The following is a 19,433-nucleotide window of genomic DNA, read 5'->3' on the forward strand; positions in this document are numbered from 1 at the left end:
AAAATAGCTCCCGCATCCACATTATTCACAAATTGTATTTGCTAGGCTCGTCCTCACATTTCCCAATACTTTCCTGCTACAGTAGCTGCCGCCCGTTGGTGACGTAAACAGTACCCTTCTCCTTGCAATGCGTTATGCAGTGTACATATACATGCACATACCTCATGTGTAGAGAGGCTTAGACAACATCTCTGCTTTATTCTTATCTCTTTCAAAAGCCTGTTTGAACATGGTGACAGCAAATTCCTCCTCAGCCCCTTTAATAACCAATCATTTATTCCTCTCTTTATGATTTGACCATTTTCTCTCCGTCTCTATTTGCTGCCATGTTAACTAGTGGAACAACTGTTCTATCTATCATGAGCACAAAGACGCTATTGTGGGCCCATTAGCAGCTTATGACCTCTCACCTTCTGTCAACTGTGAAAGACTGTAATTATCATAAACCGTCGCTGGGCACAAAAAGCACCTCTCACTGGAACAGCCAGCAATACCTGTGATTCTTTCAGGGCATTATAAAGCTCTCATCTTCCATCTGTGGAACTGGAAATGGCACATGGAGGTTTTTTTTTTATTAGTAGCCACAACATAAGAGAAATATTACTTATCACTCTTCACACATTTCACAAAATACTCCAGAACTGAGCCCCAAAGCTTTTATTTCTAATTTAGGAGACTTGGTTGAACACTGTGGTCCAATGGTAGAAGAGTAGATAACTGACACATTGGTTTACGCTGTACAGACCCAAATCTGATAATTAGTCAGCTCCAAAGCCTCGTCTGCTCCAATCAGATTCATGCAATTTTTTTTTTCCTAGTTTGATTAAGGTCCAACACTGACCAACAGTGATTTAGCAATGTCTGTTATTTATGAATTACAGCTTCAAAAGAGACGCTGTTCAAAAGAATATTTAATGGAATGGTTTGATTCAACCAGCTGCTATACGCATGCTTTAATCCTGATTAATCGTATCAACACAGGCGGCCCAGTAACGTGCACAATCTGACACGAGCACATTGCCCAATAACATTACATACAATACATGTGATGCTGATGCACTGTGTGTGCAATCTGCATGGTTTTCCAGAGGCAAAACATTTTATTACAGTACATAACACAAAAGCTAAATAATATAAATTAATTGATAAAAAAAAAGTTAACACTGTTGTCTGTTACAGTGCCTCCAATCGATTGAAGAACAAATCCATTTAAAATAATTAAATTTTATTTACTTTAAGTTTATATTTTTACTTGCAACTTTCACTGTAAACAACTGTAACTTCACATTTTATATGTGCGACATACAGCGAATCATGTTCTGTGACGTTATCACATTTCCCCACTTTTCAAGTGGCCCTCTTTTCTTCCAGTTATACAAAGATACTGTACATCCCCGTAAAGTCTTCCCAGCTGCACAGCTGATGCTTTCAAACTCCATATTTGCCTATGATGATCTTTGAAAAGATTCTAGCCATTTGCATCATGGGTGGTGTAGTAGCTAAGGTGTTCCGCATAAGAAGCATACAAATTTGACTAAAAAGCAGGATATCTTGGATACACTGATTCCACTGAGTCATCCGACTGGAGAAATGTGAATATTAAACCGGAGAAGTACTTTGGTGAAGACTTTCAATTTGATGTTGCTATAGATCCTTTGGACTTGATTTTAATCTTGTTTTTAACTAGGCAAACTGCGTATACAGACAATGAAATTGGGTTTAAAGGTCCTAAAGAAAAGCTAGTAAGTAGACTTTAAGTTACAATTGCAACAATTGTCATTTTGTGACATTTTAAAGAATGCATAATGGGTGTTTATAAGACCCTAAGACCTAATATTGGGGTTATTTAAAAAAAAATCTTAATACAGAAGATATGTATTTATGGGCTTATATAAAAAATAATGTTGTGTAATAAAGCATTTAAAATAAGTTCACGCCCTGATATAGTTAAAAACGTTGTTTTTACACATTTATAGCCTAAATATGGTGGGGGTTATATTAATTATATCATCTGATTGTAAAAACATTCAAATGATTCAGCTAATTGCATTTAATATACATGCATTTGAATTTAATTGTTGTCTTATCAGATAAGCAATGATGACATTCGGCCACCCTGAATACACGCTCACCCCCCCCCCACACACACACACACACACTGCCTCCTGTCTCCTGCAGTGAAGCTGGCTGCAGACGGAGTCCAGTGCATCTTTAATTAAGAAGATAGAGAGAAGGAGAAGCTGAGTGTCTCTGTGAAGCAAACCTAATTAAAGCCATACCACATCCATGCCTCTCTGCAGACTCTCCTTGAACACAAAATCAAGCCCATTCTTTCCCAACAAATTAAAAACACAATAGATGTTCTGCGTCAGCGAAAAACAATGATACTGCATTATTTGACTCATTTTTAAACATTTATCTTAGTGAGGCTGTAGCTGAGAAAAAAGCGAATCATCCAGGTGCTCTCAGCATGCAGTGGTGGGATGAAGAACTGCCCATTGGCTTACACATAACAAAAGGACATACTGAAGACATTGTGATTTTTATATATATATATATATATATATATATATATATATATCCAACTAATATGCAGTAAACTTTGCATGTTAAAGGCCTTTTCACACGGGGAGTGATTGTCGCACCTTTCGATGAGAGGCGAGCGGGCAGGTGGGGGGGCGCGGGCAATCTGATAGTGTGTCCATATACGCTTTGTTTTCACGGATGGGATCGCCCCGCTTCCCAACATTGCACGCCAGTGAGTTTGCCACCAGTTTCTCTTCACTGACAAGCAAAGAAAACAGTCTACACCCTCCTACAACCGTGATGGCTGCAGCTGATTGGACGAACATGTCAAGTGGGTCTGGCTGCTCCGGGATTTCAAAACCGAAAATAATGGCGGCTCGTTCAGAATACAGTCTCGTATTTTACGAAAATAGTTCACCGAAACGTGTTTCTGAAAACGTGTTAAGCGAGAAATAGACCGTGCAGCTGCTGAATCGGTCTTCATTTCAGATCGACAAAGGTCAGTTTAAAAGATGTTTGTCAGCTTTTGAGAGGCGTCGAGCCGAGCCGGCAGCTCCTCATTTGCATAAAGTTGGCTGGATTCAACTTTATGCCAATGAAGAGCGGACGACTCGACCACCCCGCTTCTCCAAAGTCCCCGCGACGCTACCAGAATGCATTGCACAGCTGCTTCCATAGAAATGAATGGGAAGCGTGGAAATGACGCTGACAATGGACACACACCATGAGACCCCGCGGATCTAGTGTCGCTCCCCATGTGAAAAGCCCTTAAGAGTGTATGTGTGGCAGCCTATTGCTGCCACTATTACAAACACCCTCTGTTACGCCAAGAATATTTTCTGTTCATTACAATATCCTTTTCATATTGTAATAATGGATTAATTAATTCCTTGGACAATACACTGCACATTGCGGGCGCCCATATGTAGAGGTTTACTCCTCAAAGCAGCGGGCCAGGGTTTGACTCCAACCTGCGGCCCTTTGCTGCATGTCATTCCCCCTCTCTCTCTCCATTATCATTTCTTCAGCTGTCCTGTCAATAAAGGCCTAAAAATGCCCAAAAAATAATCTTAAAAATACACTGCACATTCCTGCACAAAACTGTACAGCTCTTAATTTTAAAAGCAGATATATTCTACATATTGTTATAATATTGTTTCATATTTGTTACCGTGAATTTCTCTATTTTATTTATGTTTCTGTTGCAGTTTTTGTCACTATGGAACTCTAGCATTGCCCTAAAAAATGTACATTGCCATATGGTATTCTACACTGAAGGGTATATTAAAGTAAACCCAAACAGGTTTAATTCAACACTGACAAATTACTGGAACTACTGTCTGTTCTATGGTATTTCAATAAATATAGTTGTATTACATCCGGTTTATGTCCTACATATGATCAACATTGGATCCTGGAGATATATTAGAAAAGCGAGATGCATCACATAGCAGATAATCGCCAGGATATGTTACACTAACACCATATGTTTGATAGCTCGGGCATTTAGCTTAATGATCCTTCACAGTACTTATTTGTCAGTATGATGCAACTGTTCCAATTTATTAAATAATCTTTCCACATCTGTCTCTTTCCTGAATGTGATACATCCTGGAAGGTCTGTGGGCTCTGACACCAGCTTGTTTGCATTTCCTCACGTCTCATCCAAGAACAGTTGCCCTGAATACTGACAGCCAAATGGAAATGAGACCTGATCTAAGACCAGAGGTTTTCAGCCAAACGATTTAATCACCGGCTTTACTGTTGCTTTTTTTTTTTTTTTTTTTTTTTTTTTAGCTTTCAGATGCTTTTAGGAATCCTGATAGATGTTTGATAGTCTCTCATTGCCAGACCTTCCTCCACAGCGCGATTCAGGAGGGTCTGGCTAGTCCACACAGCATTCCGGGATGGGAGAAAAACATGCTCTGGTTTATTGGCATTTCTTTAAACCAATCACAATCGTCTTGGCCGGCACTAAGCTCCACCGGAGTTTAAAATGCCAACACAAAGAAAGCGGAAAGTAACGGACATCTGGCCGAAATTAGGGACATACGGCCGAATTTCCGGAAGTGGAACGTCGTGGATATAGAGTAGTTGTTTGGTAGATTAGATGGCAAGGGGGTGGCAGTAGCTCAGTCCGTAGGGACATGTCTTGGGAACCCTGAGGGTCGCCGGTTCAAGTCCCCGTGCGAACCGAGTACGGAGTGCTGCTTAAGGCACTCTGACATCTCTCCATTAGTGCATGTATATGTCCTCAGCATATGTGTGCATTTCAGGCCTGTGTGTAATAACTGACAATTAATTTATATATCAATAAAGTATGTCTTAATCTTACACAGTGGAAGTAAATAAAAGTCATATGATTTATTCCATTTCAATAAACTGTTTCCAATGTGGAGCATACTAAATACCTACTAATGAAGACAAACCCATCCTCCAACCCCGCTATACAATAATCTCTTTGTTAAGATGTTTCACCTTGAACTCGAATCTGAAAACTATAAGATATCAATTTAGGGGGAATTATTTACCTGCACACACTTTTTTTAATATAAATATGTAATAACTATACAACATAAAACACATCAATGAGCCACACTGTTGCACTGGTGACATGTTCCTTCATCACCCTGAAAACACAAACCGTAATTTATTTTGGCTCAACCCCACATACACCGTCCTGCTGGCCCAAGTACTCACTAGAGCACTAAATGTGGATTAATCTGCTGCTGAAAATAGTCCCCAAAAAATGCGATATTTTCTCATTCCTGTCCTGGGTAACGTTTGATAAAAGCTACAGTGACCAGATGTTTTTTGCAAATTACTGCTGTTAAAAAAATAAATAAAAAATTAACTATATATTTGTGAGACATTTTTAAGGTGTATATCTCAGTAGGAACCAATGGGCCACAGACAGTGTGGACAAGTCTGAAAGTATTGTGAGACGGACTAACACATGTTGGCGTGGTCTTTTCATGGTTCCCTAACCATGACAAAATTGTGCCTATATGTAACATCATATGGATCTTTTTTATTATAGTTTTGATATAGCATCAGATCACAAAGCATATGGTTGTTTTGGAAGGCAATGTCAATAAATGTATTTAGTTGTCTAGTCTGGAGGAGATGACTTATTGGGCACTGCAAGCATAACATTGTTATTATTATTGAGGTTGACTAGCAAGGATCAAATATGATATTATATACTTTCACCAGCTCAACAACAGCTATTTAATACTTAAACGTGATGCCCAGCAGCTGGGTATCTTATCTTATTTGCCATTTTTGCATTGCAACAGAGAAAATCCATAATTTTGTATTTTAGAGCAGTCTGCACGTAGCTCTACTACTCTCCTGCAGTGACTAATAAAACGTGGGTTTGTTTCTGTGGAAGTGGAAGCATGCCTGCTCTTTGCTCTCTCTGAGACATTACACAGTATATTATCTGCAGCTCCAGCCATTAGCCTAAAGGTACTTCATTTCCACCGCAACATTACGGAAGTGATTTCCAAAGTAGATAAACTGTTGATAGGCCAGGATCTCAACAGTAATTACATCATGTTTTATAGTACATAATCCCTGAGAAAATGATGAGAAGCTGGATGAAAGTGTGCATCAATCAAACGTAACAAACCCAATTATTGTCAGCCCTCCCTTCCTTTCCTCGCTGCTCACAGCCATCACACATCTCCCCATGACTCAGTCCTGATATGGCAATTACAGCTGTGAAGTCTTTGCTAATAACTGCAATCCAATCACTTCACAGCACGCGCGGAAGGAAAGACGGCCCACGATAAATAATGACAACCCGCAATTTACTTGATATTGTTATTTTTACGCTTGCCTTCTCGATAACCGGATCATAAATGGCTTTAATTTGGCTCCCTTCCAAGTTTTCCTCCACTGTGATGGTTCTCATATGGCACATAGTATGTGCCTACTGTTTGTAGGAGTACAGGCATGCATATATTCAAACACACAGGAGGTATGGTGAGTGAATTGTTCAGCGACAGAAAAACAACGGCTCCAGCCTCCACCATTTGGCAATACATTTGTGGTAATTTAATCAATTGCAAACATTGTGACATTAGTGGTATCTTTGTGAAGTGATAAAGGCCCGTGAAAGAATATTTTTTTTTAAAGATTGTTAGGCCTTTATTTGTGACAGAACAGCTTAGATATGAAAGGGGAGAGAGATGGGGAATGACATGCAGCAAAGGGCCACAGGTCGGAATCGAACATGTGGCCACTGCGTCGAGGACTGAGCCTCTGCATATGGGCACACGCTCTACCAGGTGAGCTAACCAGGCGCCCATGAAAGAATAGTTTAACATTAACAGTATGGAGCTGAAACTGGAAGATGATTAGCTTAGCTTAGCATAAAAACCGGAGGCTGGGATAAACAGCTAACCTTGCCTTATCCAATTTCAAGAATACACCAACCAACTCACTAATTAGCATGATGGGTCTCCTCTTTTGAATCAGTTTTTGGGGGAGTTACGAGTTATGCTGGCTCTATTTTTTTTGAGAACACCAGCTGCGTGCAGATTTTTCATCACTGTGAAGCAGATGCTCCACAGAATAGCTGTGTTGATGGATCAAATGTTGGGGGCAAACAGGGCTCACAGGTTATTTTAGTGGTTTACTCCAGCTTTGTTAGGTAGAAGGTGTCATAAGTTGAACTGATTGTAAAGCCACATCAGGCAAATTTTTGATTTTGGCAATATAAATAAAAGTGGCTTGACTTGAACTTGACTGAAGTTCAAATTGTCCCATTACAACCCATGTCACCTGAGAAATGTGTGACTGGCCGCCAACCAGAGTTGTCTGAGTATTAATTTCTTTATTTTCATAAAGGACAACACACATTAATTAAAGTGCTCATATTATGCTCATTTTCAGGTTCATAATTGTATTTATGGCGCTTTTCCATTACATGGGACCTGCTCGACTCGCCTCGACTCTACTCGACTCTATTCGCCTCGACGCGCTGTGCGTCCGTTTTCCATTGCAGATTTTAGTACCGCCTCAGCGTGGCTGGTCGTCATAACGACTGCCGTGGGCGTGGCTTAGTAGCGTTGCTTTAATGGCTTTTCCCCGACTCATTTCCTGGTTCTCCGTCTCCGTAAACAACATGATATCGAACAGATAGTTAACGTTTACTGCTCCATATTTCCCACCGTGGTCAGAAAGAACAGGGGAGACACTTTGTTTCTCTCATATATATATGACTCTAGAGTCGCTACTCGCTGCGGAGATAATCGCCGTCACTCTCTCACTTCTCCCTCGCTCACCAGCTCCCCACACAGACACACATCACACATGCACACACCAGCGTACAAGTATAAACATCAGGCCACTTGTATGCTACGGAGAAAGCTCTGCGTGGAGCCTCCGGCAGCAAAAAAACAGCGCTGTCTTAAACTATTTAACAATGCCGTCTCTCGCTAGCAATGCAGTGATCAGTGACGATTCTTTCCGACCAGTCAGCAGCCTGCAGGTTTTCACGTCACCTTTTCGGCTCGCCTCAGCTCGCTTGGAACCTCGACTGAGGAGGTACTAAAACAAGTATCTGTTAGCAGGTACCAGGTACTTTTTTTCATAATGGAAAACCAAAAAAGGCGAGTAGAGTCGAGGCGAGTCGAGCAGGTACCATGTAATGGAAAAGCGCCATTAGAGTAGGGTGACCAGGTTTCCGGGAGCTGAAACCGGGACACTTTGCGTGTGACCGTAGTGCTTGCACACGCTTTTTAACGTGAACATGTGCCAGCCCAGGTCAGACATATACACAGACAGTTACTTCATTATTTTTATCGTAGGCTCCTCATCTAATAATAAGTGTTTTTTCTGGTAAAATTAACAAAATTGCAGCAACAGCCTTTTTCAGTTCAATGTGAGATTTATGTTGAAGTGTTATTTATTCCAATAACACCAAAAGAATTAAAATGATTTATTGAAAATTTTGAGCATTAAACACTTCATTTCCTGCATTCTGGTGAATTTGTATGCACCTATTTCTACCTTTTTCTGAATCAATGTATGCTGCAAATATCTTTATGTGAAGAGAAACATAGATTACAATCCAAACATAAAAACATAATGGAATATATTGCAGTAAGGCTCTCAGGCATTCTGTATTGCTTTCAACTATTTATTCTCCTGTGGATCGACTTTTCTAATTATATCGGAGTCAGCACACATGTAGCCTTGCATCATTTACTCTTCCCTCCTGTTTTGCGTCTTTTGACAAACCCCTGGACTGTAATATTTGAGATCTGTTTGAGCAATGTCCAAAACTTTGTGCACATTCAAAATACAGTATATCTGTGTTCTCTGTGATTTGGAGGAGTTGTGATATAATAGTAGTTATAATAGGCTATTACAAGAATAAAGTCACTATATTTCAGAAAATAATCTGAACCATAGTCTGCTGTGCATTACGTGCTTGCTCTGCTGATAAGGTAGATCTCAGACCTTCTGACAGACACAGAGCCCCGCTTGGGTGTCTGAATGAGACAAAGAGTTTAGCTAGGGAAGTGGCTGAACGCTGCTCTACATCGGAGGTGGAAACCCGAAACTACTGCAGAAATACATGGAGCACAAACGCAACACATCTTCCGCAGCATGTCCACAGCTGAGCACATCCATAAACCTGAAGCTGCCCTGCATTTTACAGAGAGAGTGGACACTAAGAGACCCACAGGTCTGCTTCAGAGCGCCGTGTGTCTGAACCGTAGCTGGAAACATCACGTCACAGGAACTTCAAACTAAATCATTAGTATTGCCCTCCTAAACTTTGTGTTGATGGCATCAATGTATTACACTGATTTGGCTATGATTCCTCCGAAAACTTCACCCGGCTTTCACAGCTTTCCTCACATAGAGACGGTTGCTAGGTGATAGCAACAAATACAGCATGGTCGGACCCCGCACGTAGCTGCCCGTTGTATTCGCCTCGGAAGAATAAACTGGACAAAGTTACATTCGGGGCTAAACTCAAAACATTCAGGGCTGAAGCCCCGGCAAAATCGGCTCACGCCACTCCTGGTGTAAACCAGGACATTTTAGAGTCCCGACAGGCTTTTGTCGGGACTCGGGACAAGCAATTCAAAATTGGGACTGTCCCGGTGAAACCAGGTCGTCTGGTCACCCTAATTTAGAGGTTGTACCAGAATAGGTTTATGTGGTTTAATTTTCAGAAATTAAATATATATATATATATATATATATATATATACACGAATATTTTTGTTGTACTGCACATTGCTGCAGCTCCTCTTTTCACCCTGTGTGTTGAGCTCTCTGTTTTAGCGACAGAGTGAGACATCTCACTTCTGTGCACAGTAAGTACATGCGCAGTAAGTACTGCTAGCCAGTCAGAAGCAGAGTATGAGGGCGTGCCACGCTAGCAGCTAGGCGAGCATTATAATGTGTGTTACAAAGTGACCACATTTGTCTCTGAAGTAAAGTCTGGACTACAACAGAGCTGTTTGGAGCAGTTTGTAAACAGTGTTTTCTGTTGGAGATGGTAAGTCCCTTTGGGGTGGACTTTGGGCTTTTTCACTTTGTAAACCTATGATGTGCACAAAAATATATATAACACAATAAAGGAAAGGGGAAAAAGCCAAAAAGCATAATATGAGCACTTTAACATTTCTGTAAACGTTCCAGTGTTAGCCAGCCGATTATAATTTTCAACGGTAGTCCTTGTATTTTATTGAACTTGTCGACCCTGAGTTGGTATTGCTATGGCAAACTACTAAGTACAGTGGTCAACAATGAAATTTGATGCTTGACTTTTGAGCCATCACGATAAGAAGTCCAAAAGGTGACTGAGCTCACTTGTCAACAGATCCATCTCCATGACAACTGAACAAACTAGTAAGTAGACTTGGGTCATAATGTTGTTTTAAAGCTGCTAAACTATAATTTTGGTTGACTTATAGTCACTTTTTTAATTTAATATTAGAATTAACCTTAAAAACACAGCATGTTTGATATGCGTATTACTATTACTACTACTACTATTACTACTAGGAAAGAATTGCTATAAAGATACACTGATTTTACTGCTTCTTCTCAAACTTAGATCTGAATTTATTTTCTTTTGGCACCACTGGCAAGAGAGACAATGGCACAATATGCCTGATAAATTGGTCTGCAGGAGGCACAGCTGTAAACCATGAAATCTTATTGGACAATCAATCAGTCAATTGTCCCCGCCTGAGCCGATTCCTACCAAATTGGAGTCCTCCACACTGGTGAAGTCAACTGGCAATTTGGGAGTGCAGTGCTTTGGGGTACTCTACTTCAAATGATTCGAAGAGCAGCATCCACAGAAAGTGCTCTAAACAGAAAGGGCAGCTCAGGCAAAGCAGAGAAGGATTTTTTCAAGAGGAAAAGCTTAAAAATAATGACATCTTTGGAGGGAGTCTATTTTGGCTCAGAGCTGTTCTACCCTTCTATAATTGGTCCCACATAAAGCACCATTACAATTTGATTTGCCTATAAACAGACATCTAAAGCTGTGATATTTAATTTGCACACTGCTGTCCCAAAATGGCAGCGAGAGGTAACTGTTTGAATTTTGCAGACTTCATTACTTAGAAATCCTGTTAGACAACATTAGCAAAATGCGCTGGTTTATGTTTACCAAATGGCTCTGTGTGTTACTTCTTTATCAAAGAACTCATACCAATCTGACTCCACATTGATGTGGATGGTGAGATAAGCCTCCCATTGGCCTTCTGTTTACTTTTGTAGGTCCTACCACCGTTTTACTATGATGCACTATTTTTAGTTTGAAGTATTTGAGAAATTGTGGTCCAAGTCCTATAATCTGCAGTAAACTTTAGCAACATCTTTACTCTGGCTTTTGTTCTGTACAATACAGGACTGGATTAGCATGCATTCACACACTATGGCGGCCCTCAGACGGTCTGGCGAAAAACTCAGGTCTTTCCGTTCATTTTGAATGGGTGTAGTGTGTTTAGGCTGCGGCGGTGGGTGTCGCAGAGAGGAGCTGAAAAAACAGAACATAAGTTGAGGACGTTTCAACTTTTGGAGAAACGCAACACGACGATCATGGAACCGGCGATCAGACTTGTCAGTCCGTTTTGAGGCGTTTGAGGCCCGTACAGTAAACAGGAAACATCACTGCCTCTATTGCTGGCACAAGAACGTTTTAAAACACTATGAGGGTAAAAGTTACACTCCCACTGCCGCACAACCCTGCAGTGAATTGACAGATCGCTTTTTCTGGTCTGAATGGGCCCTTAACCAACTAGAGGGCCGCGGGGCAAACATGCAGTTTGGGCTCCGACCTCCCACCCACTGTTTCTCCCACTCTGTACATTGTGTATGCACCCAGTCACCTTTAAGTGCCCATCAGGTACACATCACACAGCAGACTACACATAGTGGCTTCATTATACGTGTGTTACCAAGAACCCCAGAAACCAACCAGTACTCCTATTGTGGTGTACTATCCTGCACCAAGTTTGCTGTTTAGTTTGTGTAGCAGTTTGTTATTATTTGATCAAATACAAATATAACAAAGGGTTTAATAGTAGTGTCTCTCCACAAGACAAGGCCTCGAGTTGAGGGTAAAATGCAATAGTCACAGTGGTTACAAAAGAAATTGATGGATTCAATGATCATGGGGCCCCTGCAGGTTGGTGGCCTCGGGGCAGTTGCCTGCTTTGCCCACTTAGTAATATAGTATTGATATCAAAGACACCAATACCAGTGAGCAAACAACACCAGCATTTCATTTGGCCAAAGTGGAGAGAATCAAAGGAGCGATACTGTGTCTGCGTACTATACACTACTTCCAGCAGTGCATTGACGAGTACAGTGGTCAAAATCCCCGTTAACGCCTGTTATCATTTAACTGAAGTATCGATCAGATAACGATGCCTGAGCCAATTCCACTTGCTGAACAGTGTTGCAACCGCTCCAGCAACAGTTCAGAAAACAAACAGATTAATGAAGACAAGTACCAGTATGGTGGAGACGATCAGAGACCGATTGGATAAGGAATCAGACACATTAGACGTCTTCCCTTTCTGGTTGTCCGTCATGTTCAGGCCACTTGGAGGGTCCCAGGTACCAATCTGCAAAACAAAATACACTCATTTATTTTTTTTTAAACTGGTTTCAGGACGGATAGATACATGTAAGATCCAGTTATACAGTCATACAGATCAGACATTTCACTTAAAGGTCCCATGACATGGTGTTCTTTGGATGCTTTTATATAGACCTTAGTGGTCCCCTAATACTGGATCTGAAGTCTCTTTTCCCGAAATTCAGCCTTGGTGCAGAGTTACAGCCACTAGAGCCAGTCCCACAATGAGCTTTCCTTAGGATGTGCCAATTCTGTGTCTGTAGCTATTGAGGAGGAGAGAGGGGGGTGGCCTTGAACAACTGCCACTTTGTTAGTTTGAAAGTCATGATGTCTCTCTCTCTTCATGGTTGGCCAACATTCGCTGGCGAACCGAGCGCAGAGAAAGGGGAGGTAACCTTGCTCCTTATGACCTCATAAGGAGAAGATTCCAGATCGGCCCATCTGAGCTTTCATTTTCTCAAAGGCAGAGCAGGATACCCAGGGCTCGGTTTACACCTATCGCCATTTCTAGCCACTGGGGGAAAATAGGCAGGCTGGAGGAACTCACATTAATGTTAAAAAAGCTCATGAAGTGAAATTTTCATGCCATGGGACCTTTAAAAAAAACTAATACCAGGCTGCTTTGCTTTTGGCTCACTTGGAATATTTTACCATTTGTCATGAAAGCAGTGTCAGTTTCTATTTAAAACTTGCTCATTGTGAGAGGAAGAGCAACTCAAATTAAGCAGAGGGAAAATGCAAGATGCACTTCAGTTTCAGTCTGATATTTAGAAAGAACAATAACCAAAGTAAAAGCTAGTTCTGTTTTCTGATTGAAAAATGTAATTGGTACCATATAAAGAATATTTATCTCTAGCAATAGCGACTCAAGACTGGAAGGTGCTGCTCCGTCTGGATGTGAGTGAACATTCTAAACGTTTGGAGACATTTGACATAGCACCTTTATGTTATACTTATATACGTTTTGGATTGAAGATTATGTCTTGGATCAACCAATGATCTTTTTTTTGACGAACAGGGCCATAAAATGCAATGTTGAGATTTGAAAGGTTTAAGTATCAGCACGTCTGCAACCCTCTGTGACTTACGATTCACTGCATAGATCTGCAGAGACAACCCTATCGCCGAAACGCCAATATTGAACAACTCTGCAAGACTGATGTAGGTTCAGTGACATTTTATTTACATCCAATGATACTGTTTTTAAAAATTCTTGCTTTCTGCAATATCTGTATATGGAAACCCTATATGGTTAGGCAACTTAAACAACTGGATGGGGAAAGATCATGGTTTTGGTTAATCCAATGACAAACCTTAAACACAGGTCTGTGATGGGAGGCAAACTGTGGTCTTTTCTATTAAAGTCGTATGCATTTTATGACCATTCACCACACAAACAGTCACACTCTTTAACTTCTGCCTTGCCGCGTGAAGGACATAACACTTCCTGGAGTGGCATAGGACATATATTGTAATGCGCAAACTCTTCCATTGCCTTTGCCAATGCTAAGGATACTGGACTGGTGGAGACGTTCATGTGTATCTTAACAGAAGATAAAGCATTTCTGTTATTTCTGTTTCAATTGGTAACACTACCAAACACACAGGCAGAAATGTACAGAATAGACATAAACTGTACTCAGACTTCCCCCTCTTTCTTTGCTGGATACATACAGAGAGGATAATGTGCAGCACCCTGAGGACACAGTTGACAGCCGTGTGAACCCTCACCACTGTCAGGGGGCACTTTCTTCTATACTCCCACAGGGTATAATGTTAGAGATGATCTAGGATCTGGGTTGGCCCTGTGGGAGGGTTGGTGGAGGACAACACTAAGAAGAGCTAAAAGAAGAAGGGGAGCATCCTGGGGAAGCAAGCAGGAAGAAGAGGAGGGCGAAGCTATCGGATCGTGCCTGAAGGCTTCTCCTGTCCTCTCTCGGCTCTCCCTCAAGTCTCCACGCCCAAGCCTCCTCGTCAGCAACCCTCCACTCTCACCCCATCCAAACCCACTGACCTGCGCACATGGATCACAAACACTCCAACCCACACCAGCCACACACACCTCAGGGCTCCTCTGATGCCCCGCACGAGGGCCAGAGATAGGCTTTGTAATTGCAAATCAACTCTTTAATTCAGGCTTCATGAGGCTGGAGGGCTTCTGAAGGGTTTTTTATTAATCGAGTAAATTATTCATGGAGGTGCAGGCGCACACAGACCAGAGGTCAGGTGCTGCTGAGAGGCGAGCACCGGAGAGGATGCTGAAGTGTGAAGTGTTTGCGGTTGCATTCGAGAATATTATTTGTATCGGCGGTGCTAGCAGGTTATCCTCCCGCTGGTAATCTCATGAATCTTAAATTGAGTGCTGGAGATGCTAGGAAAAGATGTAAACCATAGCTGCAACTATTCATACTAGTACACCGCCACATGCTGACGCATATGCCACGACATTCCCTGATGCATTCTAACTGAGGTAGTGTTTGGATTTAGTTTGGATGTTAGACAAATCAAATTGGTGTATTTTATGGTTAGTCTATAGCACTTTCATGCTGACCTGCAGCAGAAAATTGCAAAGGACATAAAAGTCGAATGAAGTGGCATCTACACACATGTACGTCTGAACTGGTGTATTTATATTCATGTGGATAGCTAATACACATTGTAGGCCGTGTTTAGACTGACATTAGTGCTGTGTCAAAAAATGTAACCCCCTGATTCACCCTAGTGCTGGCATGCTGGGGCCATCTATGAAAAGAGCTTTAGCAAAAATAAGTTAATCTGCAAACTAGATGGACCTGCTCAACTTTTGCAGCAATGCTATTGTGGCAAAGCACTAAATTGGCCGATATACATTCCTCTGAGATTACTGTATAAATTTAACATCATCATTCTACTTTTTACACTTACATATCACTTTTCTACATTAACTGAAAAGGTGCTTTACAATTTGCTTCTCATTTACCCATTCACACACACACACACACAATGGAGCTGCCATGCAAGGCGCTGGCCTGCCCATCGGGAACAACTTAGGGTTCAGTGTCTTGGCCAAAGACACTTTGACATGTGGAAAGGAGCTTTGTTTCTGCTAGCCATCCTACACTATGGAGCAAAATCACAGAACGTGCATGCGTTAATCAATCGTTAACAAAATTGGTAGCGTTAAAAGGAATTTGTGTTAACTCGTTATTAATGCGTTCATTTTGACAGCCCAACATTTTTGAAATCACGTCCTGACTTCATGTCTGAATTTAACATACAAACGAGAGATTGATCTTGATCTTCCAATCTCGCAAAAGCTAAACAATTTCTTCACAAAGATGATTCACTGGTAAAATGATCAATTCTTTGTACGGCACCACCAATACTATTTGTATTTCATTCTGTTTGGGTACCTACACAAAGCTTAGATAATGCTGCTGCAGCATATGCCATTCACTGCCAATGTTGCCCGTGACTTATGGACCTACGATGTGGCTGCCAGAGAGTTAGCTGAAAGCCCTCAATTAATGGACTGCAGCTATGCATATTACACATAAATGAGGGTTATGGCAGACTGATTGTGTCTGTGTTGAGCTTTCACGAATCACGGCTACATTAACACCTTGAATTTATCTCAACATCACATTGGCATACCAGCTGGACTCATTAGTGCACAAACACACACACACACACACACACACACACACACACACACACACACACACACATACATTAAAGACACAGTACCTTCTCAAGGCCCTCCTCCTTCAGACTGATGACATCGAGATCGAAGTCCGTCCTCAAGCCATTGGTCCGGTTGAAAGTGATTCTCCCGGTCAGGCCGTCCCAGTGGGCCTAAAGAGAGGGAGGCAGGGAGACACAGAGAATATTAGAGGAGACCATCAGTATCAAGTCTACATCTCCGCTTTCTGATATGTTTTTTGATGTCAGTGTTCGAGGCAAAATCAGTCAAGGAGTGAAAAAAGACACTATTTCTATTTTTCCCCTCTTTCAAACACTGTTTCGGTTTGTACAGCCTTCCCTGGCATCATGATGCCTACACAGTGTCTGAGGCTCCATTTGTAACAGTGGGAATGCAATTACCCAATCTTTACAGATATTTAGAGGTGTGATAGGATACAATGTAGCATGAAAGTGGTTCAGAGCAGGAAAGGCTTTTTTTTTTCCCAGGTACAGCAAATCATCACAGTGTTGCTCCGACTGGAAGCCGGGGGACTTCAGGGCCTATCTTTAGTTAGATGAGTGGGAGTCGCAGATCTGGAACTTCAACTGTGCTAGAAAGCATTTGTCATATTACTTTGACTCAGAGTCTAAATACCTCTCCATTGACACCAGTGCTGTTTGCAGATACAAGGATAAGTTACTCCAATGGAGATAATTATGAACTACTATTACCAAGGAATGCGGTAGGCATATCTGTCAACTATTTGGGTACGCTAACAATATGTGGATATGTTGTTTGTATTTCATGATTGTATTTTTGGTTTTTTAAATAACTGATAAATGTTGTGAATTTGTCAAAAGCAACATTATGATGAACCGTGATGGTCGCTTGAAGTGATTCAGTTAGGTCTTAGCTATGTAAAAGCACAAACACTTTCATCTGCGCCATAGTTTTATACAATTAATTTGTGATCTAAAACAATGTGTCTATACTGATGTTGTTTTTTTTACCAAGAGTTTGCAGTGGGAGTAGTTATGGCTCTTTACACCGAAAATGCAAATGTGGTTGTTCGCAGTTTAGCCAGGCGCACGCACACGTGCACGCACAGACACACAGACACACACACACACACATATCCTTTTTTAAAGCCATAGTGTGTACAGTGCACTAAAGTCCTTTTGTGGGATTTATTTGAATGTGTCATGTTTACATAGTGTATATTATTGCTATAAAGAGTCTATAGAGTCTTTTGCCCAAAATTACTAAAACATTTTTTCTTTAGTGAAAACATATTTTTTTGTGTATGGCAGGGAAAGTTCATTTACAAACTGAACCAGTAAAAATGCTTGAACATCAAGTGAAGAATTCTATTTTATCACAGACAGAGTTTGACCTTGACTTTAGAGCAGAGATCTTCAGTAGGGGGTCCTCAAGAGTCACTGCAGGGGGGCCTCCAAATTAATGTTTAATTGTTTTCTTTTTTCTTTTTTTTTTCAAAAATTTAAAAGTCTTTACATGAATCCAACATATTATTAGCAAATATAAATCCCCACTGATGATAGGCTTACTGGTCTATAGGTTACGCTGTCACTAAGGTAGCCATCCACAGATACAGTTAATCCCAAAGGATTCACTGTGCCACATTTATGTTGAGAATTAAAATATTATTTATAAAATCATGCCAACAATTATTATTTGATAGTTTAGTATTCTATGCACTAAAAAGGTAACTATAAAGGCTTTAGGCCGCCCTACACGTTATTGTAGGCCCAGTTTAATATCCAACTTCATTTTATACAGTATATGTAGTAGGGGGTCCCTGCTCCGTCTCTCTCTCAGTTTAAGGGGTCCTTGGCTTAAAAAATGTTGAAGACCCGTGCTTTAGAGGGGATTCGAACAAGTTCCAGTTCAAACCTCTGTGCTGTCTTTTTGTTTCCTGTAAAGCACCAGCTGTTCAATACACACCAGCTCAGTGACCCCGTGGTTCAACTGTTGTAAACTGGGAGGCAGAGGCTTCCAAGGAGCTTTTGGCCTAGCTAAAGATTCTTAAATAGAGGCGCTGTGGGTGAGAGCTAGTCTCGCATTGCCAGACCTATTTCCACAGCACTGTGGAGGAAGGACGGGCCCTTCCACACAACATTCCTGGATCGGAGAAAAATGTTCTCTGGGTTATTGGCATTTCTTTAAACCAATCACAATCATCTTGGGGCGGCGCTAAGCTCCGGACGCAGCGAGCATGTCTCTTCAAAATGGTTTCGGTAACTGACTTACTCTAATATACGCACCCCGCAAAAGAAAACGCCACATTAATTATTAAATGAAGTTAACTTCACACAATACAGTAACGTGAGCTGTATTTTGTCCAAAGAGCCCCAGTTACATAGTAAATGCAGTAAACTTATTCTTTGTAAATCTTTACAATCATTCCCTGAACGAACCAAACAGGCCTGCCTTGTTGCATGATCCAAAATGTACCTTAAAACTTTTTTTTTAAACTTTACCATTTCCAGCCTGGAACATTGATCAGAGGTTCCGGTTAATGTTGCTCAATCCGACCAAAGTTTAAAGTTAACTCAAAGAATGTGCAAAGTAAGGGGCCTTCCAGCGGGAGTTTCTGGCAGCAGCGGTACTATCCCGCAAATTAAACGTTGTCGATATAGAAGAGGTGAGAGCTAATACAAATGACTGCACCACGGCTAGCAAAGGGGCTCTGAAACTGGGGCAAACTGATCTAAAGGTTCCACGAAAGCCTGTAAAAAACAACATACTGTATTTGAATTATTTGTGTCCACTTGAATTGAATTCCATCAGTGTTTGCTACTGTATGATGACCTTAGGTTTCACATTGGCCCCTTTTGCACTGGGGTATAGGCAGTTCTAAAATATACCAGTAATTTAGCAAATATAAAGTAAAGTAAAGAGACTGCAGTGTTCATTACATCCCACACTATTGAATTGTTGGGCTGAATACGCAACATTGTGGTTTTTAGTATTTATGGAAAGGTCATGGGGTCATTCAAATCAGAGGTGTTCATTAGGGATGCACGATTCAGAAAATTTCACGATTCAATTCAATATCGATTTTTTAGGCTTTTTCACAGTATGTAACTGTAG

The 19,433-nt window shown here is 41.1% G+C and overlaps 1 protein-coding gene across 2 annotated transcripts in view; it reads right to left on the minus strand.

Moving 5' to 3' along the window:
* Nucleotides 1-19,433, minus strand: part of grik2 (glutamate receptor, ionotropic, kainate 2) — a 305,612-nt gene that overhangs the window by 102,924 nt on the left and 183,255 nt on the right. For both annotated transcript variants that reach the window (XM_039805547.1, XM_039805548.1), the window contains exons 8-9: nt 16,382-16,489; nt 12,528-12,641 (exon numbers count right to left, since the gene is read on the minus strand). In XM_039805547.1, the coding sequence (XP_039661481.1) occupies nt 12,528-12,641; nt 16,382-16,489 (222 nt within the window). The remainder of the gene's footprint in view (nt 1-12,527; nt 12,642-16,381; nt 16,490-19,433) is intronic.

Source organism: Perca fluviatilis, chromosome 7 (assembly GCF_010015445.1).
Source record: "Perca fluviatilis chromosome 7, GENO_Pfluv_1.0, whole genome shotgun sequence".
NCBI classification, from domain to species: domain Eukaryota; kingdom Metazoa; phylum Chordata; class Actinopteri; order Perciformes; family Percidae; genus Perca; species Perca fluviatilis.